This window comes from Crassostrea angulata, chromosome 3 (genome assembly GCF_025612915.1).
Source record: "Crassostrea angulata isolate pt1a10 chromosome 3, ASM2561291v2, whole genome shotgun sequence".
In the NCBI taxonomy this organism is placed as follows: domain Eukaryota; kingdom Metazoa; phylum Mollusca; class Bivalvia; order Ostreida; family Ostreidae; genus Magallana; species Magallana angulata.
Window position 1 is genome coordinate 40,165,666 of NC_069113.1, and position 24,488 is coordinate 40,190,153.

General features: G+C 35.5%; 3 protein-coding genes across 5 annotated transcripts; 1 reads left to right on the plus strand and 2 right to left on the minus strand.

Moving 5' to 3' along the window:
• Nucleotides 1–1,428: 1,428 nt before the first annotated feature.
• LOC128177166 (uncharacterized) lies at nt 1,429–12,664 on the minus strand. 3 transcript variants are annotated; one of them, XM_052843751.1, is made up of 11 exons: nt 12,647–12,664; nt 10,673–10,740; nt 8,394–8,466; nt 6,983–7,089; nt 6,772–6,876; nt 6,441–6,565; nt 5,957–6,122; nt 5,733–5,839; nt 5,392–5,508; nt 5,153–5,277; nt 1,429–4,714 (listed from the first exon to the last, which is right to left on the minus strand). In XM_052843751.1, the coding sequence occupies exons 3-11, from the start codon at nt 8,443–8,445 to the stop codon at nt 2,589–2,591; spliced, it is 3,030 nt and encodes a 1,009-aa protein (XP_052699711.1). In that variant the 5' UTR covers nt 8,446–8,466; nt 10,673–10,740; nt 12,647–12,664; the 3' UTR covers nt 1,429–2,588. The 3 variants fall into 3 exon arrangements, with proteins under 3 accessions (XP_052699711.1, XP_052699710.1, XP_052699709.1); XM_052843750.1 differs by lacking the exon at nt 12,647–12,664 and adding an exon at nt 10,893–10,969; XM_052843749.1 differs by lacking the exon at nt 12,647–12,664 and adding an exon at nt 10,859–10,920.
• On the plus strand, nt 10,916–16,096 carry LOC128177171 (copper chaperone for superoxide dismutase-like). Its single transcript, XM_052843754.1, has 7 exons — nt 10,916–11,014; nt 11,673–11,745; nt 12,275–12,409; nt 12,674–12,857; nt 13,148–13,190; nt 13,279–13,418; nt 15,108–16,096. The coding sequence occupies exons 1-7, from the start codon at nt 10,982–10,984 to the stop codon at nt 15,244–15,246; spliced, it is 747 nt and encodes a 248-aa protein (XP_052699714.1). The 5' UTR covers nt 10,916–10,981; the 3' UTR covers nt 15,247–16,096.
• Nucleotides 15,622–23,500, minus strand: LOC128177167 (leucine-rich repeat-containing protein 74B-like). The gene is made up of 13 exons (XM_052843752.1): nt 22,907–23,500; nt 19,936–20,323; nt 19,257–19,429; nt 18,842–18,949; nt 18,651–18,744; nt 18,300–18,349; nt 17,856–17,937; nt 17,292–17,377; nt 17,008–17,202; nt 16,824–16,919; nt 16,431–16,712; nt 16,215–16,312; nt 15,622–16,096 (listed from the first exon to the last, which is right to left on the minus strand). The coding sequence occupies exons 1-13, from the start codon at nt 22,958–22,960 to the stop codon at nt 16,024–16,026; spliced, it is 1,779 nt and encodes a 592-aa protein (XP_052699712.1). The 5' UTR covers nt 22,961–23,500; the 3' UTR covers nt 15,622–16,023.
• Nucleotides 23,501–24,488: the final 988 nt, after the last annotated feature.

Here is a 24,488-nt window from a genome sequence, read left to right on the forward strand (position 1 = left end):
AGTCGCTGTTTGACACTGCGATGATATAGGAAAACTAATTTTTCTTTATAAACATTTCCTCTTTCTATGAACAAAATTATTTTCTTTACTTGCTCATCATAAAAGCTAAATATGGTTTCACCGTAAAATTAGGTTTATCGAATGTGAAGTCAATTGAAAACTGAGTGCACACTGTGATTAATACTGAAAACAGACATTTAATTAAGGCTGCAAACTGTGTAAATTCGATTTACAATGAACGAAATTAAATAACAGCTTTCGTTTTGTAAACATATTACAGTGATATTACGAAGATTTTTAGTGACAAAATTTAAGATTTAGTATTGGAAATGCACTATTTACTTTGAAACTAAATTCCACAACAGCAAAACATCGAGTACGATCAAAAGTACAGACAATTTTGTTCCTGTATCATCGACACGATCGTTTTTTTTTTTTATTTAAAAGTTGACATATTATTTAACAACTGTAAACTACATGTACATAAAAATACAGAAACGTTATACGGCATGCCAAATTCATTAAGGTGGTATGGGGCATCTGTCGATATTTTAATGTAGATTAAAGTATACTTTCACCGGTGTAGAATTTTCAAATTTTACAATATTTAACCAAAAAAAAAAAATAGCTTTTAAAAGTATTTGGAGAGGTAAAAATTGTAAAACCCCGAGCGGGATTCGAACTCATGACTTACAGATTTGTAGTAAACCTTCTAACCCACTGCGCTACGCTGTTAGGTGACAATATCGGGAAAGAAACAACTTATATAATTCATTTTATTGTTTATTTCGATAAACAATACGTCACAACGTGGAAGTGTCCCATACCACCTTAAAATGAAAATATGTCTCACATTTTATCGAATGTAAATTAGGTTTATGGACTGTAAACTAGGATGGTTATCAGCTCTTATATTGTACCAAACATGTTATGCACTGAACTACGATAGCCAATGGTTTACCTGTTTAAAACAGTATCAAAAGTTCATTGGGGTGTATAAAACGCACCCCTTACTCGCAAAGAAATTTTCTAGAAAAAAGTGCGCATTATATTCGACAAATTACGGTATTATGCACATCCTTGGTATATGTTCAATTGATCTGTAAAACAATAACTTTCTATCTTGAAAACTGTAGGAAGAGTTATCCGTACAATAGGGGTACCCTATACGCAATATTCTGCGAGAGAGTGACCAAGTTCAACAGCCGATATCTTTTTCATAAATTATAAATAATTACAATCCAAGTACAGTGTAATATGCTATGTACAATTGATCTGCAGAACAACAACTGCCCATCTTAAAAACTGTTGAGTCATCCATACAATTGGGATACCCTTTTTGGCAGCGCCTGCCTGCCCACTCGCCATTTTAACCATTACAAAGATTTTTCCTTTGGAAAAAATTTAGATGAATGACAGAAAAGCAGCCTCATTAAAGGGGAATGATTTATCCAAGATTCCAATTCAAAATGCAGGTTTGTTTTTTTGTAACATTAGTAATTAACATATAACACAAAAATATCTAGTTGATGTAAAAATCACTTTAACTGTCCAATCTGTACACAGGTATACATACAATTATATGACAGATAAAAGAAAAATCAATAAAATTTAAAAATTTACATGAACATGTTGTTATAAGAAGCTTGCAAGGTGCATATCACATATACTGCACAGGGCCTCTAGAAAACATCCATGCATTGTACAAGGAATCTTACTATCCCTTTAAAAAAAAATTTGATAATCAAAATTCTATTTATTTATTTTAAGCCTTCAGAATAAATATTTTTTATTTCTACAACCCAATTCCTTAAATTACAAAAATTAAAGTTGCGAAGAAAATTCATGAAGTATAACAATAGGATAATAATTCATTCAAAATCCAATATTTGATCAATACAAGCTATACACATGTTTATTGAACACATTACTGGTGTATACACAGTATACATTATCTACCATACTTTAAACATTCAAACCCCAAAAGCAGAACTAGCCTATCATCAAATATCAATCCTAAGAATGCATTTTACGTAATTATTAAATCAACACGATGTACATAAAATGATGAACTTCAAAAGACCATTTGATTCAATGTACATGTAGGTTCAGAAAAGGAAACATGCTTTATTAATCTGAATTAGAAAAAAAAAAAGGATCTGACAAGTAAGCATTCAATAAAACATATTCACGTTATATTGTATCATTCTTTGAAAAGATCAGAGATAAACCGACGGTAAAGAAATTAGCATTCAATAAAACATAAATATGTAACATTTCAATTTTTTTTCTGCTTATAGATCAACACTGGATGTCAAACATACTGCGTGTGATGGCTATTTTAACACTTGACATTGGACATACTGCGTGTGATGGCTATTTTAACACTTGACATTGGACATACTGCGTGTGATGGCTATTTTAACACTTGACATTGGACATACTGCGTGTGATGGCTTTCTTAACACTGATTGTTGGATATATTACCAGCATGTGTGATGTCTATTCCTAACACTGGACATCAAAGATACTGCGTAGGATGGCTATTTTAACACTTGATGTCAGACATACTGCGTGTGAAGGCTATTTTAACACTTGACATCGGACATACTGCGTGTGATGGCTAGTCTGGTCGGGTAGGACCCTACCCCTGTGATCCTCTCTTCGTCCGACAAGCTGGTCTCGCTGTTGTTTGTAGTGGAGGGAGACAGACTCCCTGCTCTCTTGTGAATGTCCATTGGTCTGGGCTGTAGGTTCACTACCATGCAGTGGTGAGTGTCCCCCACGGGCGAGACCTGGGGGTCATCCCTGTTCTTGTCTGGCATAATGAGGACCCCATCCTCCATTTCTATTGGGGACAACTTAGGCATGGACACCTCCCCATCACTCAGGAGAGAGTGAGCATCAATAAAGGTCAGGGTTGACATATCCATAGAATTAGAGTCACTGTTTTTCGTTTTTCTCCCACAGTATTCAAACTTGTCAGCTAAGGAACACTTCACATTCAGATTGGAGTAAATGTGTTGCTCTTCGTAAGTGGTGATGGTATCATCTGGAAATCTGATCAGAGATTCTAGTCGAGATCGCTTCTTTTTTGGGAATGTTCTAGGCGATTTGACAAAACTATGCTCCAAAATACTAGTACTTCTTTTCCTCTCTGTATACACCATCTTTTTGGCTTCTCTCCACAGCTCCATAGACTCCTTTATCCCATCAGGCGGACTAGCTAGTGGATCAACTATCTCTTGCCCTTTCGTTTGCCGCCACCTCTTACCATCTTTAATTGGTGACATTGAATAACAGCCTTGGTCAGAAGTGTTCTCTCCTGCCTCCAAGTTTTCCTTAAAGGAAGTGCTTGGTCTAATATGACGATTCATCATAATAAAAGTTTTACCTTTAAATCTGATTTTGAGGGTGGTTTTCTTCGGTTTTTCTCCGCTTCTGGTGTTGCCAGTATCAGGGGAAAACTCTTTTTTCTCCACTTTTGGCCTTTCATTGCCTATTTCCAGCCACTGTTTAATCAGCATTTGGTTGGGATTCATTTTATATTTTAATTTCCCTTTGGAAGTTTTCCTGCCTCTCCCTACCTGTCCTGACCTTTCATTTGAAGACCTCTTCAGACCCAACTTTCCATTCATAAGTGTTCCTGTTGCATTTTTGTAAGAAGCACTGTCCTTGGGTACAATACCAGGAATAATTTTTTCATTGAAACAAACATCTACATTTTGATCTAGAGAGATTTTGGGTTCTTGTAATAGCCGTTTTAAAACTCCATTTTTAGCACCATCATCAACAATGGATGAGTTGTACTGGGAAAAAGTCAATTGAATTTTCTGAGAGCCTGACCCTGATCTATTCACAGCAGGTTCAGCATCATCAATGTTATATCCAGCAGAGAAGTCTTTCTTCTGGTCCTCAGAGCTACAAGTCACTGTTGCTGAAGCCTTTGATCTTGATTTCCTCCTTGTCTCCCCTTGCGAGTCCACGTTGCTGCTAGAGAATACCGAGTTTCTTCTCCTTAATTTCTTAGGCCTCGACTCTGATTCAGAATCCGACGAGTCCACATCTGTCCATGTCATGTCTATGTCCAACCTCAACAGCTTACGAATGCTTTCTTGCTGCTTCTTTTTCCTCTTCATCCTCCTCTTTTCTCTCGTCTCCTCCATGGAATTTGTCCCATCATCTAGATACACATAGCCCTTTGCTTTTGTTTGAGAGGCAGAACCTGGAGAAGCCTTCTTCTTTAGTGATGCAGCTAAAGACTCGCATTTATTATCTACTCCCACGACATCCACCTCTTCATCTTGCAGGTCAACAGCTTTACTCACGGAGTGCTTTTTAGAGGTAGCTGCTGATGGCACAAACTTCAACTCCTTGTTTACAACCCTGGATTTTCCACTGCACTTGGACAGCGACATTGGTGATATGATACTCTCATGTTTTCCTGGTGACTCAAACACCCCAGCACTGAAATCTGACAGACTGTTTCCAGGACTAAGCACTAAAGAGGTTTCTGAACTGGAACATTCATCTCCAGACAACACTTCAAACTGTGAAGCTGACGCCTTTAATTTTCTAAAGCCTTTGGCTTGCTGTTGGTATTCACTTTTACCTTTGTTTCCAAGGGCTGTGTCTACAAGTCGCTTGTTTGCTCGTGGAGATGGAAGCATTTTCTTTCCTGTCTTTTTCTTTTTGATTCCATTGCCATTATTCCCTGAGTTATGAAAATAAGACAACAATAAAAAAATATTGAAATTATTTCCAGTTTTAACATAAAAATTGCAGAATATAAAAATTGTCATACTGTTAACAAAAGCTGCATTAAGTCATTAAAAAAAAAAAAATTTAAATATGGCCGCCCAAAAGTAATTCTATTGTTTAACGTCACTTCAAAATACCAAACATAGGTGGAAGGGCGATAAAATAAGAACAAAAATTTTTTTTAACCACAATCATTACTGGAAAAACTCAATTCAAAATTGGAGTTTGTTTATTGGTTTTTTTTTAACCAATTATTTCTCCTAAACCTTCAAGTGCGGGCTATGTTAAACATAGAATTAGTTTTGAACAACCTTATCCAAAATTGTAATTTCAAATAAAATATTGGCATCTGTTCTTTTATATTAAAACCAAGCTTAATGGATTCCCTTACATTTTTTCTCTATTTCATAGCAGTCTGGACACATGTAGTCGTCTGGGCCAACTTTGATGATGTTCTGACACCCTACATGGGACCCAGTAGACCCGCACCAGTCACAAACCAAAATCTCCCACTTCCTGTAAAATTTAGAAAAATCAATGAAAAATGAAAATTTTATAATCCTTTTCAAAGTGAAGCAATTTTCCTCAACAGCTTAAAAAATCATAAAATTTTGCGGTTGAAACACTGACCCTCCATCTTTGTTGTAGTCCCGTCCTTTGTCACACTCACACTTCTTGGCGTCACAGTGAAGGTACCTCTCCAACAGGTCTGTGAAGGCATTGGGCTCCGTCTCCCAGGCTGCGTCTCTGTGAAGTCGGTCGAAAAGTTAGTACAAAAAACAAAATTAATAAATGTCATTTTCATGATAATTATTATCATCAACCATTAATAACTTAAAAATTAACCACATTTCTTTTTTTAGAAAAAATAAATTCTATTGCTAGACTAGAATATGATTTGAAAAGTACATCATAAAGATTTAATATTTAACCCCCCTCCCCCTCCCCAAAGTGTGATATGAGCCACTAACTGGTCTGGGATGTGGACTCCCATCCTCAACATCTCCTCCTGGAAGTGATCCTTGTTGTTACACAGCGGGCATTTAAAGAAGTGTAACCCAGCTGTTGTTGCATGTTTCTAAAAATAAACAGACTTCATCTGTACAATGCTGATGAATAAAATACTAGAAAACAAAACAACCAAATCCTCTTTGGGATGGAGGGCGTGTTTTTCTCCCCTCTGACTATGACACACCTGTATACACATCCTATGGAACCAGGACCCTCTACAGCATGGGGACTTTAGAGTGTCAGGACACGGCGTGTTAAGCACAGAGTTCATGCAGATAGCACAGGACACCTCCGCCTCCTGGGTATCTGGGCACGGTGTCTGCTGGGGTCGGTGTTCCAGGCAGTAAGAACTGTAATGTAAGTACCTCAACTTACTGTATACTTATCAGATGTTGTAGATTTTTAAATTGAAAAGTCAACATACATTGTACATTCATGCACATGGGTTTAGAAATTATACGCAGTGCTTTTAATCCATCAATCCTCATGACATGTATAAATATGTACAGTTCTACAGAATATGCAGAGCAAAATGGGTATTTAAAAAGTGATTTCTCCTGTACTTTTATGGAACAATCAACATAAAAAAATTCTTGTCATATACATGTAACATTGCAATTATTTGTTTCATTATAAAATCTTTGTAAAATTCTCCAAAGATAGATTACCTGAATGTGTCAAAGAACTGATGCAGGGTTTTTCCATTTATTCCACAACTGAAATGGAACACTGTTCTGCACTTTCCTACCACACAACCAATAGTTGCTCCCTTTTGTTTACAAAATGTGCATCTCTACAAAATACAAAAAAGTTTTATTTTAATCAGTAATAGACAATATATTGGGAAAAGCAAGAGATTCCATTTACACACAAAAAAATTTTGCTTTCAAAAACTTGGCAAGTAGATTTACATGTAGTAGTGTACATTTCATTCCCAATTTAAAGAAACACTAGTTGCAGTATTGAGTTATACGTGCCTTACGTTATCTGAATACTCACTAGTCTTAGACCTCTTTTAAGTTCTTTTAGTACATCAGCAGGCAAGAACCCAGAAATGCCATCTTCATCAGAATCTCCTCTCTGGCTTAAGCCACTTGCAAACAACTGGAAAAAAAATGTTCAGTATGTGTTATACTCAAACTTATTTTAGAATCCCATCCTATCTTAATTTTAGTTTTCTTGAATTATACCTACTTTATCAACTTCTTACCATGCAAAAATAATGGATTGTCAATCCAAACTTTTTGATCTTTCTTCCAAACTTTTCCTCATTGTCTTCTGATTGGAGACAAAACAAGCACTGGTCCTTGTCAAGACCTAGAAAACAATAGTTGACTCAAAAACATCACATAAAGTTCAAACATCAACAGCAAAAGAAAATCTCATAAAAAAAATTGAATTTACACTTTTTAGTAGGGCTGGGACGATACTGTACTTAGCCGATTCGGTACATATCATGATACATGAGATGCGATACGATACATATCACGATACATTGCAACTAAATGAAAACGTGAATAATGGTTTAAAATTTATTCAATCTGTCGATGTATTACCGCATGTCCAAAGTAATTTTATTATATTTAAAATGATTGTTGCACAATTTACAAATTACTTTAGTCCTGTATACACTACTTTTTCATAAACAAGTAATCCAAAAGTTTTCCACACTCCAGATTAAGCTTCCTAACAGTTTATATATATATGAAACTCGGATATTTTTGGAAAATAAAAAAAAGGTGGCTTAGGTATCGTTGTATTAATGATAAATGTATCGATCCAAATATCGTCAAAATAAATACTGTGATGCACCGGTGCATCGGTGGATCGTCCCATCCCTACTTTTTAGCAGCATCAGTAAAGAGAAGGGAATGGTAGAGAAAATCACTTTAGCTTCTTAATGTGGGATAAATGCTGGAAATATTTTTTTCGAACGAAAAGGGAATGGAAACCTCACTTGGTCTTTTTTTTAATACATGTATGAAAAATAACTGCATTATTGGATACAAAGTAAACAAGTTTCATCAAATCATAGAAATTGCTAAGCTTTCTGCACTTAAAATCCCTCTTTGAAGTCCGACACGAGACAGGTGCATGCCTCTGACACGGAAATTGTTAAACAAACATTGACCACGCACCGAGTCAACAGGTGGCTGGTTATGTAATGGCGAATACAATGGCGATGGTCAGAGTGGATAATTATTTTAATTCATGGGAATTAAATATTTCTGTCAAAGTAAGTTTAGTTTTGCTTAACATGCGATTTCAGGAATTGTTTACAATGCAAGCGACTTTGTAGATGTTGCTGGTATTTGAAAATACGAGGCATAAGTATAAAGTGTAATTGTTTCAATGTTAATCATTAATAATAGTTGGTAGCAATATCAGGGACATTGTGGCATCATACACTGATAATGTTACTGCAGTTTTATATGCCATTTTGAATTGATAAGATCGACGTATTGTCTGAATCAACGTATCGTAGGATTTTGTTAAGATTTTGGCCTAAAATGAGCAATTCGACTAGTTGTCCGCATCGACGATTCGTCGGGAAAATATGGTATTATATATATCACTATAGTGACTGTGAAACATTGGTAAATATATACATAAATACATACCAAGAGCTTTTCTAATTTCATTTCCATCTTCTTTCCTGTGATATTTTGTCATGATTTCCACTTATCATGCAACCTTAAAATACAAAAGAGGCTTAAGTACCATATCATCCACTTAACATCTTCACCTAGAAATGGAACTGATAGTGCATCTGATCAAATGGAAAACTGCATTATATTTTAGTACAAGGTAGGATTTTTGTTTAGACAATGCATTTTTGTCAATATTGGTTTGCTTGAACATTCAAATAACACATTGCTATTGGAATAGTAGAAATTTGGTATTAGGGTTGGCAAATTGCCTGGTTGGGCCTAAAAAAAAAGTTGTGTGTTTCGGGTAACCCGACCTAACCTACAAAAATGGCCCGATCCTACCATTTTTAGACAGTTTTTCTCCAGGCCGATTTTGCATGGTGGTACCGCCATGCATTGAAGATCCCCCGCCATGCATCACACAGTGCCGCCATGCTTCCCGCTATGCATGTTTATTTCAAAGCAAAATTCTTTTTCCAATTATTACACATCTTAACTGTAATTAGTAGATATAAAGTTGTTGTTTCTCCGCTCAAACTTCAGAAAAACACTTGCACCCGCAGTGAGCGCAGTTAATTTCGACATCGATCTCAGCAAGGGGGCACACGTGGTTTACGGTTTAAGGACTTAGCTTATGGTTAAGATATATTAAAACTGAGTTTATTAATTGGTGATTAATGCATAAATAGAGACGTGATTTCTTCTTGTTTTAATATAATGTGCTTTTTTCGACATCTCCGCCATTATCGAATGTTGTGGATTTTCCAAGATCTAAAAATAGCACAATGTTCACTCGATGGTGTTAGCTTGGATTCGATATGCCTGAACTCTTTATTTGCCGCAAGCATATTTGAAACTTGAAAAAATGTACACAATAAAGAAAAAAAACTACAGTTATTTGCAGAAATGCACGGAAGCGATGTCACATGACTAGAAACATCGTATATTTTATGCCTATGAAAATGATTGACTGTGTACATACATGTAAACGGGGAAGGGGACTGGTGTCAAGATATCACAGAAACTTTCATATGAACCCCCAATTTAAACAAGAAATATTAACTGCCCAGAATAAGTTGAATCAAGTTTGCTGTAATTGTATGGACTTGTTCTGCCTATTTCTTGTTCAACACCCCCCTAAAAAAATCTCTTCTTTATAATATGTAGAAGGAGTGGGACAGAAGCTGATGTTGAACTGCCATGTGAATCTATATTTCTTGTGTTTTGTGAAAACTTGTGAGGACCAACCTCTTAAAAAACTGATTTTGAAAAAAATGTTATTAGTTTTGCCAGAAAAAACAGAAAATTTGTATACTAAATATACACAGATATTAAAATATAATTATAAATTGAAATGATACTTGTTGATGTAGATTTCATGAAAATGCATAAATTATAGAACATATCATGTACTACGCTTCATCAAATGGTTATATTATTACGCACAGTGATTTCGCCGGCTTAGGCGCTTTAATGCCACACCGCGCACTTACTCTGACAAACTTCCCCCCCATGCTTCAAAAATTTTCTGGGGAAAACACTGTAATAGATGTCTGATTTTATCTTATTTCCAATAAAAAATACATTTTTAAATATGAAACAAACAAACATTCTTAGGATTCATACAAAAAAATATGATAAAATAAAAAAAAATCCCTACCTACCTAACCTAATTTTTTTTATCAGTGTTACCCTAAACACACAATTATTTTTTTTAGGCCTTGGTGATTTTGAGACAAGTCGGCAAAGGCCAAAGAGTGGTTGAAAGGTCGCTGAAAGTGATTTGACATATTTTAACTCATCATTAAACAAATCTGACTTGTGTCTTGAAGAGAACATTTGAGTAAAAAACATTAATTACATTTTTTAATAAACACCTGGTTGCCACACACTATATTGTGTTTCAAATTGATATGCAACAGCTGGTAATACCCTAAGCTATACATTACATTAAAAACTCAGATCTGATCAATGACTTTTAATACTCTGATAATAAACAAACTCTGCAAATGATAACACGCAAATGAGAGTTTGACAATAATCAGCTTAGGAAACGTCATTCTTCTAATAGACAGCGGAGAGAAGTGGGGAGATAAAGGCCAAGGTTTCATCCACAGTGGTCAGTGGATAAGGTACCACTCCACTTTATCATGTCCACTCGTGATGGATACTTGCTATGTTTCCCTCATTCCATATATGCATCCGATAATTTTATCTAAACTAAGTATAGCAAGTCACAGTAGACTTACAAATATTACAGCCATGCATCAGTGATCACAGAGCTCAACGCATGCTGCACAGCATCATGTCGGCATCTCTGCAAAAAAATGAACATAGAAACATTTGTGTCAGTTAAAGATATAATGACAAATTGTCAATTTCGAGCTATTCATAAAGAGACCTAAGCAAACTATACAATCTTTAAACATATAAACCTTGAAACGTTTTTCTTCAATCTTTTAAACTTACAGGCGGGGTATTGTCACGTGACAAAAACTTCCGGTTTTAGTAAAATCGGAATATGGTGGGATAAAATTCCGGAATAAAGAGGAACAAACATGGCGGCTTCCAGTGGTCAAGAAAATGCTGTGGTAATATTTTAATGCAACTTGCTTTTAAAAGTCGTGACGTCTTTGCTTATATGCTGCAAATTAGAATTTGTATAATTTCCTGTACATGATTTATGATTGTTTCCTTTATTTGCGATTCAAAATCTATTTATCATCAATCTTTGATCTCAAATGGGTCATTATTTAGAATGTGCTGATAATATGTCTACAGTGCTAACAGTTAAATTACAATGAGCAACGAAATGTTATACCCTAGCTTTGTCATCCTTTAATTTTCTTAAGAATAAAGGAAGCAAGTTTCACATTATGTGACACTCATCAAATTTATTTACTATTTAATGAAAGATCCAACCAGCCAACAACCATTTCTATGAAGGATTCCTTGTAAAGAAAGAATTACAGAAAATAATATGAATGTATAGCTGTTTATTGTCTCATTCAGCCAAATGCACTCATGCAGAGCATCTGGTTGAATGAGGCAAAGCTTTTTACAGTTAGCATATTCTTTTTCAGTCAATGTCAATTTGTCATGTACTGTATAACTTGACTTGATAAGTACAAAATGTAATACTAATGTAATACTGATAATGATGGTTTTTGCCAAGTTTGATGTCTTTAAAAAAATTGTATTTGACTGGCCAGAAGTACAGCGGAATATTTGTTTTTGGTTTCTATTCAGATGGAGTTTGCAGTCAACATGACATGTGAGGGGTGTGTTAAATCAGTAAAGAATTCACTTCAAGGAGTAGAAGGTATATTCACTGTCACCTTATGATTATTAAGTGGTGGCGCAGCATCCATGCAGCTAAGTTATTTAAAACATAGGTACTATATATCAATATTTTAAGAGTGGATGTACGTGTAATTAATTTGCGACTGCATCGATATTCATTAAATAAATGTACTTTCACTTGCTGCTCTCATCACCAATGCATAGAAAATTCAAGATCAGACAAATCTGTGACATCTGCAGTCTATGGATTGTTTACTTTTGTTTACAGATATTAGATAGGTGGGTTTTTTTTTCTAAAATGAACAATAAGTGGAATCATTGATAAACTTTTATACAGTGAGGGAGACAGTGTAATAAAAAATGCATCCAGAAGGAATGTAAACCGTACCACACACAAACTGGACACATGCTTCATTTTCTGATTTTTTACATGACGGCACTTTACTGCATGCAAATAAATTGTTTAGTTTTTTTCCACAGTGAATACATGTATATACAACTTTATTATTGCTATTAGAATTTTCATTCTTTTTCATTTTTGAATACAGGTGTGAAATCAGTCCATGTAGACTTGAAAAAAGACCAGGTAGTTGTAGAGAGCAGCCTGACCTCTTCACAAGTACAGTCTCTGATTGAGAAGACAGGAAAGAGTGCAGTTCTCCAGGGTTATGGGGGATTCAATGGTAACAAGTCTCACTTACTTGAAAGTAGTAACAGGGTTGTTTTAAGACCCAGGGGCAAGGAATTCCCCCACCTAAAATGACGTAATTACACAGCTGTTATTGCATTTCAAACACAATCTAGCTATAAGCTAGACCCCCAGACCCCTTTCTACTTTTTCATTTCTTCCTTCTACTTCAATTTTTAGAGACAACCCTGCAGTAATGAGGAATTACAGCCTATTAACTCATTCAACATACATGACATATTAAAATCTTTCTCTTCAGAAACTCCATTAGAGTCTGGTGTTGTACAATTAAATGCTGGTGACAGCAACATCCAAGGTGTCATTCGTCTAGTCCAATCAAATCCCTCCAAATGTATTATTGATGGCACCATTGATGGACTTCCAGAGGGAAAACACAAACTTTTCATCCATGAGTTAGGCGACATTTCTCAAGGATGTGACAGGTGTGTATATTGCAATGTGTTCATGGTGTTGTAAATGAATAAAAAAAAGTGAAAAGTTTTCATCAGTAATTACAGTCTTAAGATTCGTTGATTGTTTTGAATACTTTAAGATTGCCAAAAAGACTTATTTTAAGGGGGTCTGCCCTGTCAGATGGTAAAATATTAGAATTTAAATGAAATCTTTTCTCAACATTAATTACCGTATTTCTCAAAATAATACTGAATTACTTCCCTTTAAACAGAGAATATAAATGTATATGTTAAAAACATGATAATGTTAATAATTTCAGCTGTGGTGACATACTTGGGAGACTAAGTCCCCAGACAGAGAAGGTAAATTCTGAAATATAAACCAAAGCCTTCGAAATTCATTCAAGATAAGATGATGTTCTTAATTTGATGTCTAATATTTCTTACTCAGCCATTGGGTGAACTAGGAGAAGTTGAAGTGTCTACCAATGGGCGAGCTGATTTCAGACTGACCAATGAGAGGTTAAAAGTGTGGGAGATGATAGGACGATCCATCGTTGTACATCGAGGCTCCCCAAATATTCAGCAAAAGTAAGAGATATCAGAAAATTCATAAGTCCAGGGGTGTGCAATTACCATCGCCCGACGCCCGGGGCTACCGATTTTAGAGGTCGGGCTATCAAAAACATTAACTGTGGTAGCCCGTCGGGCTAGTAAATCATAACCAGAGTTGGCAAAATATGCCGGTAAATTTGCAGTGTCCTAGTAGGAAAAGTGTATCGTCATTGTTATCACAGAGGCATGTTATCTGCTCCTTTTAAGTCATGATAGCCTAAAAATTTCTTAAGCATTTTTTTCTCGTGCTACATTCTTCTGAGAAAAACACTCTGCTGTAAGTTTCACACTTTGAAGTTTTACCGACAGTGTTGACCTCACCAGTGGCTAGACGAGATAGTCACGCCTCACTGCACATGGCTTCCGTAGTTACCTGTGCAGCTGTTTCAAGTGACATCACTGTAAAATGATTCCTTTTTCTTTAATATGTATTCATTGGCTTTTTTAATTTTTTTTTTTTTTTAGAGAGAGAGAGAGAGAGAGAGAGATGCATTACAGAGATATTATAAATTTCTGCACTAACTATTCTCATGAACACATTTTAAAGTGACCTGCTTGGTGAATTAAAAAAAAAATCATATTTTGCATATTATTATTTGTGCATTTTCCATTATTTTAAATTAAAATTTACCATTACTTAATTAATTGCATAGTTGTATTTTGTAAATGGACATTAAACAGGATAAAATGCATGCACACATAGATAGTTGCAGTGATTTTATAGAGTCTGTTCACATTCACAATGTTATGTTTGGGTTTTATTATATAAACGGTACCCTGACCAATTTTGTAACTAAAATGTGAGAGATCAATGAAGTTGAATATTTGTGAACTAGTCTACCACAGAAAACATGCAAGTAATAAATATTTCGTATATTAATAATTATATACTAGTATCATACAGGGTTTTTTATAAAATGAAATGTCGACATGTCCGAAATAGTCGGGCTAGTAACTTTGAATCTTGGGCTAGTAACTTTGGTACTCCCACTAGCCCCTGGGCTAGTGGCCAAATTTTGTAATTGCACACCCCTGTTTAAAGTATTCATTAGCAACCTTTAAAGTTAATAGTTTAAACTCAGACCTACATAACTATCAAAATAACTTTAAAAAGAAGAAATTATTGAATAAAACTTAAGAGGGTGTACCGGTAATAACAGTTCTACTACAGTTATCGTCAATATCAAAGAGATGCTGCAGCCATTATTCTACAATATACCACAAATGTCATCAGTAAATTATCAGATACCTGTTAGCCTCTCACTGATCATGAAACTATAACTCAATACAGAATGTAAAAAGCTTTAAAACCATGTCAATAACATGTCTTAGTTCCAGTTAAAACAATTTGTACTGCCTCAAATGTTTACTTCGAAAAGCTCAACAGGGCTGTTCCAAAGACCACCCTAGCACATTTGCAGTGTATGTTCTTTCGTGAAATAAAAAAATGAGTAGAATTGATAATTGTATTAAATTACCCTCAATGTTTAAAGGAATATGATTCGAAGATATTTTATAAATAAGAGAAGTGTATTAAATATCCAACAAAAATGTTGTTTGAAAAATATAAAAGCCTTCTTTATCCAGCTGAATTATGAGGAGATATTGGAAAATACAATGCATAAATATACAGCCTTATAATTATATATATTTCCTTTTTTCAAGACTTTCCTGTGGTATCATTGCAAGATCTGCTGGGCTTTTCCAGAACTCAGAGAAGAAAATATGTTCTTGTGATGGTGTGACAATTTGGAATGAGAGAAACGTTCCGCTGGCTGGATCAGGCCGCAAATCTAAAATATGAAAAATTTTTATTTGCCATCACAGTGCTTTAATAAAAAGTCCCCAATCTGAAAATAGTGATTAAATAATGAAATCTCTGAATCAGATGTTTTTTTGGTAATAAAAAAACAAATTTAAACTGCAATTAACATTTTTTAAGCAAAGGGGGAAGTTAAAATAAATTGATTGTAGTTACACTATTAAATATATTTAAAATTATTCTCCCTATATTGAATAAATAATTAAAGCTATGTAAATGTGGACTCAGCACTTGATTATATTATGTATGCTTTAAGAGGACCATGTGATATACTGTTGTATTGTTATGAGAGGTTTTGCTCTATTTTTATGTATGTGAAATGGTCTCCTTCTTGTTTTAATAAAACACAACACAACATACCCTGTCATATTTTTTTTTATTAAAAAAGAATTGATCATACAAATAAAAACAGTACAGTAGACTACAAATATAAATAATTTTTATATATATATATGTGTGTGTGTGTGTGTAGAATGAGTAAATATCTATCTTCTAATTAAGTCTAGGACCAGTTAAGTGCTTGAGAATACTTGGTATTAATCCATTTTGTTTCACCATTCGAGTTTGTTATCAACACAAAGGCACTGCAGTTTCTTCCCTTTTTATCCCAATTTTAGGCACAGAATTGGAGTCGGGTTGGCACAATGTGAATAGCACAGCAGGAGAATGAACATGTTCACAGAATAAAGTTCTGTGTCGCATAGTTAAATATTGGTGAGTGTCATTCTATGATAAGTCAGTCCTGAAAAAGAACCACTTTCAAGTTTCGTTATCGGTCTTTTCTTGGTACTTTTTAATGTGCTCCTGAAGCTTGTCTTGGTCAAAAAAGTTTCTGAAAAAAAGAGATAACATCCTGAATAAAATTGTAGTTAACCAATTGTAACCGGTATCAATCATCCATGCAAAAATCTCTCTATATGCTGTTTGAAACATGAAGAAAATAGGTTTACCCAAAGTAGATTCTGCCTTGGTCATTTCCGGGTTTCTGGTCGACTAAACGTTTAACAGCTTCCTCTACTTTAGCTCTATCATACGGAATGGCTAGTTCCTAAAATATAGCACAAAATCAATGTTCCAGCGGTTTACAACATCCAATCACACTAATACATATAATTATTCCAATTTCTGAATTAGCTTTGAAATTAAAGTATGCAGTATTACGGTACCTCGCAGGCCGCAAGGAATTGCTGGGGTTCAAGGGTCATGGAGTTGTCAGGGTCATATCTCTTTAAGATATCCAGCAACCGGAAGTCATTGACGACAATGTGCTGGTCCAGAACCATAATGGGGTCCTTCTTCCGCCGCGGGTTGGGATCAATGGCTGGTTTACCCAGGTCTTCTGTAGTGTTTCCCACTCTCAGTATGGGACCGTGGACTACTTTGAAGTTTGGCCTTTTGGCTTTGATGTCTTCAATGATGCGTAAGAACTCAAATTCAACGGGAACATCCTGAAAGAAAGACCACTGACCTTGAGGAAGTTTAAAGCATAAAGTCTTATCAAATATCATTGATTCTACCGGAAGTTTTCTAATAAATCAACTGTTTTTATTAGCACATACCGTTAGATCAAGTTCCTCCATTTCACTGCTCTCGCTTTCATTAATAGCCTTTGCTAATGCTATTGCACCTGCTGTTGTTAGAAGGTTGTTACCCATCTGCAAACCGTAAGCAATGGTAATTTTTCTATGACTTTGTAGCAACCAACAGTCGTTAATATTTACACGTAATATCCCATGTACCAACCTTGAGTATTCTGATATTGTCGTTACTCATTATGGCTTTAGCCACCTTTATGGCTACGTCCGCGCTGAGCCGGTTGCCGCTGATGTCGATTTCTTGGAGAGAATTGTTGGTCATCAGAGCATCGGCGATCGCAGCGCCCCCTTCTGGTCCAAACCCGTTCCATGCCAGACTGCATTTCTTTAACCGTACGTTTTCCTGTAGAGAGGGAGGAGGAGAGCAGAGTAAATAAACCATAAGATCAGTCTTCTAATGTCGGAAATGCATTGAAACTTTACTTGAATTACCTTGATTCCCTTTGCAACAGAGATTGCACCTTTTTGTCGCAGACAGTTCCAGCTCAAATCCAGAACATCTAAGATATCGTTGGCACCTGTAGAAATAGTACAGAAAAGTCTGAGCTTCCTCTTGAAAAACTTTTAAACCCAGGTTATCGAACATGTGGTCAGAATTAATATGAAATGTCTTGTGATAACAAATATCGTGTATAGGTATATATCGAAAGGTTTTGTGTTCTCTCACACTGTTCCGCTATCGTTTGTCGTAAGGCAGATAGGTACACTATCAGTGTCACTAGGGATACACTATCAGTGTCATTAGAGATACACTATCAGTGTCATTCGAGATACACTACCAGTGTCATTAGAGATACACTATCAGTGTCATTAGAGATACACTATCAGTGTCATTTAATAGAGATACACTACCAGTGTCATTAGAGGGTAGTGTCATTAGAGATACACTATCAGTGTCATTAGGGATACACTACCAGTGTCATTAGAGATACACTATCAGTGTCATTAGAGATACATTATAAGTGTCATTAGGAGCATGAGGGATTATCTTCGTACCTATGGCAGGACCCAGAATCTCTCCAGCCTGTTCATCGAAGCGATTGTGACTCAGGTTCAGCACTTTAAGATACTTGTTTGTCTGCAATGAAAAGAGGACAAGAAAAAAAATGAAAACATAATTCCCAGAAGGAGGTTTGGGCTCGCGATCGTCCGTCTGACATAATTACAATATTTCAGGAAATCCAAAGCGATAATACCTGTAAAATGAGACAGTGAACAGAAAGAGCAAGGCATTGGTACATGCTAAGGTTTCATTACACCTGCTCTGATTTGTGTAAAGGTCAGGACAATGACAAATTGGCGGGTTTTAAAGACACGGTGGGCTTGTAAATCTAGGGTGTTTTACAGACATTTGAAAACAGGAAGATTTTTTTTGGCATGTTGATTGTATGAGATTAGATTTGCTTATCGTGTAAAAGTTCATAAAAAATGATCCTATACCTCTAAAGCCTGGGCAATCACAGCCGCCTCTACCGTCCCAAACCCATTGTCTGAAAAGAAAAGATATATTGCACGGTTTAAATAAAGAGGCAATATGTTTTATGATTGTGGGATAAAAACCCACGCACCTGTAAACTATATTTATACAAGGCTATCTGAACACCATGATTTTTTTTAAATCAAAGGTTACTAGTATATTTCTCATTTGTCAGCCAATTAACAATGAGATGCCTTAACAACCATCAATCTTTGTGGTTAGGGACTGTGAATTATGTAACAAATTTAATCTGCGCGTATATTTATTTATTTAGTGTTCCAGTGACATACATAGCGACACGGCTGTTCTCCTACCTGATATATCCAGTCTGCGAAGACCTGCATTTGTATTGAGCATTCTACATAAACTTTGAGCACCCATAAGTCCAAGTCTGTTGTCTGCAAGGCACTACAAGCACACATTTAATCATGTACATGTAAGTATTGATAGGTTTCCGCAACAAAAAAAAGAATTTAAATTTGAGAGGGTTTTTAAGGATGCTCACCACATCTGTGACGTAATCATTTTCCTCCAACATACGCGCTACCGCTTCACCACCCTCCCCTTCAATCCAGTTTCCCCGCAAATCAAGTTTTTCAAGTGTGATTGTGTCCTAAAAAAATGACTTCGTGATTGAAAGATATCAAATTCTTTAATTCGGGTGGTCGTAACTATTTTGAAACTATATTTATCTCTTTTAGATGAGGAGCTCCATAAAAGATAATAGAAAATAATCTAAAATATTTAGGTTAATAAAAATTATGGCTAAAAATCATATCTAAAATTTAAAAAGACTTGACGGTTATTTTTGTTGAGCGTCCAGCCTTTTTAATTAAGTGTACTTTGCACTTTATATGACTTTGTTGGGATGAAGATAGCACAATACTGCAGAGTGAATACATTTGTATAAAGAAGCCTACCTTTAACACTAGTGCAATAGCCCTTGCTGCACTGGGTCCAAGTCCGTGGTACCTCATTGCTAGCTCTGTATCTTGGATGTGACGCATGAAGTAGTTTATAGGAACCAGTCCAAGCTGGTTACATATTTTTGTGTAGTGAGATCGACCGCTTGTATCATGTACAAATGCTTCCTCTGCAAAAGTTATCAAAAATATATATATACATTATTGTTCATTTGTTTTCTTTCTATTTCATCCAAAAGACGAATCATCCGATAATGTTGTACTTTCATCTCATAAATAATTGATATAGATCAAGAGAATTAATTCAAATTATCACATGTAATGAAACATATATACAATACTATAGCAAAAGCACCATGATTCAAAATAATGTAAGGGAAACCTTGTAATCATTAAATAATACCCACTTCGATAATTTAGTAATTGCGTCTAGAATATATTCCTACTTTAATAGTGTCCGACTATAATAGAGTCAGTTTATGATAAAATCCTACTACGATATAGTCCTACTGTGATATATAAAGTCCTACATCAATATAGGCTTACTATGAAAAAGTCCTACTACGATAGAGTCCTACAATGATAAAGTTCTACTGCAATACAATCCTACTAAGATAAAGTCCGAATTCCTACTACAGTTGAGCCCTATACTGTAGTGTAGTCAATCAGTACTCACCCTCGATTTCGAGGTCGGTGTCATAGTCCTCCTCCTTGGGTTCCGCCTCTATCGGTTCCACCACTAGGTCTTTGAGTTCCACGCTCTCTTCCTCAGAGAAAGAATCCTCTCCCTGCTCCACATCCACCTCAAACTGTACCTCCTGGTACTCTGTGGGTTTTATTTCTGTGATTAAAATATTCTTCTCTTCATCTTTTTTCTCCTCGTCTTCTTCATGGAACACTAAGGGCGACGTCGTTTTCTCTCTCGTGGCGGGAGTCCTGACGAGCGTGGCGCGGGCGGATTGCGAGGGGATCCGTACATTGGGGGTGGAGACCTCCCGCTGTAGCGTGGTTAGGTTCTGACCAGAATCCTCATCTGGCTCCTCCGGTACCGACTCCAGAGGAATCTGGATAAGAAACGAAAAATTCATGTTCTGAGAATCTGAAAACCAGCCTTTGTTGACGATGGAGAGCAAGTCTTAAAGATAATTGTGGCTCGAGAATGGGATCTTATGGCACTCACGTAAGTGGTAGCCACATTCTTATCAATTATTCAGCGAGGCAATTGGTTACAATATGAACTACTTCAAGAGCAACAGAATAACCAATAAATTCTGTTTTTAGGGTAAGAAACTAAAGCCAGCCTTTTCCTGTTTGTGAGAAAAATAAAGAGAACACTTACAAGATCCTTCAATAACTTTTGCTCGAAAAAGCCGCTAAAAGACGATCGACAGCTTCTAACAAACGTTTAGTAATTTTCGTTTGAAGGGAATTCTATCTTTCATGTACTTTTGCTAAGAAACCTTTATTGGTCTGTCGGCCATTGATTTGGAAGCTAAGTCTCCATTAGCATCGTTTTAATTAAAAGGACCTGACACTTCATCACTTAGCACGCCATTTTCTTTTCTCTGGCAGCAGGAAATTCTTGATTGAATTCAGCTTGTCTTTGTGAAATCACGATAGACCATCGTCCACTAATGTATGTATTGGATTTTTTATTGGCAGGCTTTGTGTGGACTATTTGATTTCTTTTCCACTCAATGAACGCTGCTCAGGGACCACTGAATATGACTTTCCAATGGATTATCATATTTTGTTCGAAGCAGCAGTTTATTCGTAATTCAAAGGTAAATTTGCATCTAACTACTGGGCCTTTGCACTATATGCCTTGCATCTGAGAGTTGAATTCATAAGTCTATGAACGCAATAGCTCCAATTATAATTAAAACTTTGAAAAAATAAATAAAATTAAGCAGCTATTTTGGTATGCATAAAATTATCAACAATAATACTGGTCATCTGAATATTTACCATGGAATATAGGCCTAACATGCCCTATATATAACAATTGCAATTCATAACGCCATTTTTACAGCGGTGTATATTTGGCAAGGTTAAATCTTTTCTTAACATGTTAAAGTGGTACTCAACAGGTTTATCCGATATAAAACAAGAAGATCATGAGTTCCATTCACCCACACGTCTCAAGACAAAAGTCGCCAGACATCATGCAGTCTGGATGCAACCATTCTCTTCCTAGGTTATGCAATTGCGGTACGGCCTATAACCACTGTTGTTATCGGACCCGCCGACGCAACTCCGGCTTATCAGTGGCCCCCATATCACAGCATAATATCGATCCAACACATAAACCCGATTTCAATTGTTTTAAATCTTTGCCAAAAAAAGCCTTTGTTGTTGAGCCACAAATCAAGGTTATAAAGTTATGTATTCAATAGCATGTTGGTTGAAACCCTCTTTTGTGTTGACGCCATTTTGTCTAAGGTGATTAAATCTAGTAAAATAAGTAGGCTGCAAGGTCTCGATGTAAAAAAAAAAATGGTTCATCAAATATTAAAACTTAAAGTTAAAAATTTAATATATTTGCAAGTAGAAATTGAACATTACTTAATAATTCATATTGATGTGTTACATACATGTACCAAACTGATCAAAATGCTTTCTACAAAATTGCCGTTTCTGTGAGAATATTGATTTTAGTTGGGTTTTGTTTCGCCTATGTGAACATAAGCTTTCCACAGATTCGTTTCAAAACAAAATTAATGTTTTAAGTTGTTTAAAAGTGAAATTATAATTTTTAACACTCCCCAAAAACGGAAGGCTTATATTTTCATGGTTTTCCGATTTAACAACATAATCGGATTATAATTGAGACCAATCTGCTTGGCTTCTTTATGCAATTATTATTTTAATTATTATTTTTCCTCTTATGTACATTAAGCGCTTTTCCAAATTTAATCCCGCTGTGGCCATTGTACGTGGGACAAAACATGTTCACACTTTTAATGTGAAATGGCTTCGCCCAAAGCCCAAAACGTGTTTTCTCGATTTCTCTTGTGCAAGACATTTTTTTCTACTGATCAAGCAGACCTACTTAGTTTTGCAAAAGCACAACCTTTTACAGTCAATATCCGTTTTGGATACAAAGTAGAGTAACTGCAATGGATACCGGAGATTTAAAGAGAAGATATATAATAAATATAGGAGCAGCTATTATTTGCAAAACAATTCTAAAGCTCTTTCGTATTATTTGCAGAACAAAAAAAAATCGAAATAACTCCTGTTGCTAACGATATAAAACCATGTTGTCTATACCTGGCTCTATGTAAACATATCAATTAATTATGGTTGTCAACTTATTAATAATGAGTTTCCTTGTCTTATCATTAACAGATAATCGAGAGCCGTGACAGACTGGCGTGGTTGCGTGAGAGAAGACCCCACTTCGTGTCAGATTGAATAGCGCTTCTCTCTCAACAACCGACTCGTCCTAAGACGAACGAAGAAAAACAAAGAGCCATCTTTGACATGAATTATGAAATCTGTGTCAAATCGACACCTCACATCTTGACAACGATTGATCGCCGTGTTAATAGAGGCGATGAAGCAATTAATATTCATAATCCCACGAGTCGGATTAAAACGGATACTTGATGCGTATCCATGAAATGACAGCATCCCGTGTTTACCTGTAGATTTTCCGATTGTGTTCCGGAATCCTGCATTTTCTCACCTCCGGTCATGACTACGGAAAACACAACATGGTCAACAATATCTTCTTTCACTCTATTAATAATCCCGTATTCTTACAATAACACAATCTATTTCCTCAGGTATCAAAAGAATCAGACATTTCAAGTCCCAAGATCTTCATTTCAGTATCCGTGACAAAAACAAATATTCGATTCCATGTAGATTTAAATGAAGTCAAGAACACGAATTCACCTATAACCATTAAGCAAGTCCAATCAAGTTGAATTTTTTTCCAAGCTGGTTATTTAAGACGTGTATACAGGGGACATTAATTCAATATTGCTGTCGATCCGATAAGGTCTCGTCAAACGAGTTCCATTTAAACTTAAAAAGTTCGGTGTGGCTAACAAATGTTGATCAATATACATTATCTTGTAGCACTGTTAGAACGCTAGAATAATAACTATTAATTTGCTACATGCATTTACAAATATTTACCCCCTAAAGGTTGATATTTCGGCTGAAAACTCAATTGTTATTGATTTAAAATCACCGTATACATTGTTCTCCAGTTTCTTTTATCTTCTATCTCCATGGATAATGAGATTGTCGAAGAACTTTTCACGGTATGATAACGTTACCTAGTTACGGTTCAAATCTTATTTCGACACCCCCTCCCTTCATGGCGTATCCACTTAAAATGTTAAAATTTGAAAATTCTAAACAAGTAAAAACATTTTAATTATAATTTGCTTTAATCCACTTTAACATCGACAGATGTCCTATACCAGTTAAGATATTGTGGTGTCAGTTTATGCTGTTACTTATCATTTTAGCGTCTGTTTTTACTTTAATTTGTATTGATGATTCATGTGACTGCTTTGTGATAATTGTTCATTGAAAATCCATCAAAATCTGAAAGATTCAGCATCCTTTACAGGTTCGACGAAACAAAACCCGAAGATATATATTGAACAAGAAACAGATAAACCACATATGTAAAACATAACAATTCAATTCAATGGTTTATTGACATCACCATGTTGGCATACAGTCAAAATAAAATCAAATAAAACATAACAGTTACTGCGATTTTTTTTGGACAAAAATACAAAAAATGACTATTGCTTAGATATAGACGACCCAAAAAAAGAAAAAGGAAAGAAAAACTGGTGTAGTAGCATCTGATGCAGAACTCGTTGATATACAGTGCTTAGTAAAATTAACAGTCACACATCCGAAAGGCAGACCTTTTATCTGTTCCAAAGGCCTTCCATTTCGAGAGGCTTATGGACAGCAGTGTTGGTGAGCCGGATGGGTGATTGCTTATTTCGTATCAAATCTGCTCCTATTGCTATAGCCAGTAAGCTCCTAATCCGAGAGATATACTCTTCTAATTTATTTATTCAATTTGATGAACAATGACGAACTAATTAATCAATGACACAGTATCTGCATATCAAGACAAAACTAATATTACAATATAATAGAAAATGTTCTAACAAATGGTAAACATATTAGCAAAGTAACCTCGTATTATGACAAAACATAACATAGAGCTTTGGCAGCATATTATGA

Excerpts from the sequence above, each read along its gene's own strand:
- LOC128177171 (XM_052843754.1), top strand. The coding sequence starts at position 10,982 with ATGGCGGCTTCCAGTGGTCAAGAAAATGCTGTG. Across the intron at positions 12,858-13,147 it reads ATTTCTCAAGGATGTGACAG|CTGTGGTGACATACTTGGGA; the intron begins GTGTGTATATTG and ends TAATAATTTCAG. Across the intron at positions 13,419-15,107 it reads TCCCCAAATATTCAGCAAAA|ACTTTCCTGTGGTATCATTG; the intron begins GTAAGAGATATC and ends CCTTTTTTCAAG.
- LOC128177167 (XM_052843752.1), bottom strand. The coding sequence starts at position 22,960 with ATGACCGGAGGTGAGAAAATGCAGGATTCCGGAACACAATCGGAAAAT. Across the intron at positions 18,745-18,841 it reads ATGATTACGTCACAGATGTG|TGCCTTGCAGACAACAGACT; the intron begins GTGAGCATCCTT and ends GTGTGCTTGTAG. Across the intron at positions 16,920-17,007 it reads ACAATATCAGAATACTCAAG|ATGGGTAACAACCTTCTAAC; the intron begins GTTGGTACATGG and ends TACGGTTTGCAG.
- LOC128177166 (XM_052843751.1), bottom strand. The coding sequence starts at position 8,445 with ATGACAAAATATCACAGGAAAGAAGATGGAAATGAAATTAGAAAAGCT. Across the intron at positions 7,090-8,393 it reads TGAAATTAGAAAAGCTCTTG|GTCTTGACAAGGACCAGTGC; the intron begins GTATGTATTTAT and ends ATTGTTTTCTAG. Across the intron at positions 4,715-5,152 it reads CTATGAAATAGAGAAAAAAT|GGAATAATGGCAATGGAATC; the intron begins GTAAGGGAATCC and ends TTCATAACTCAG.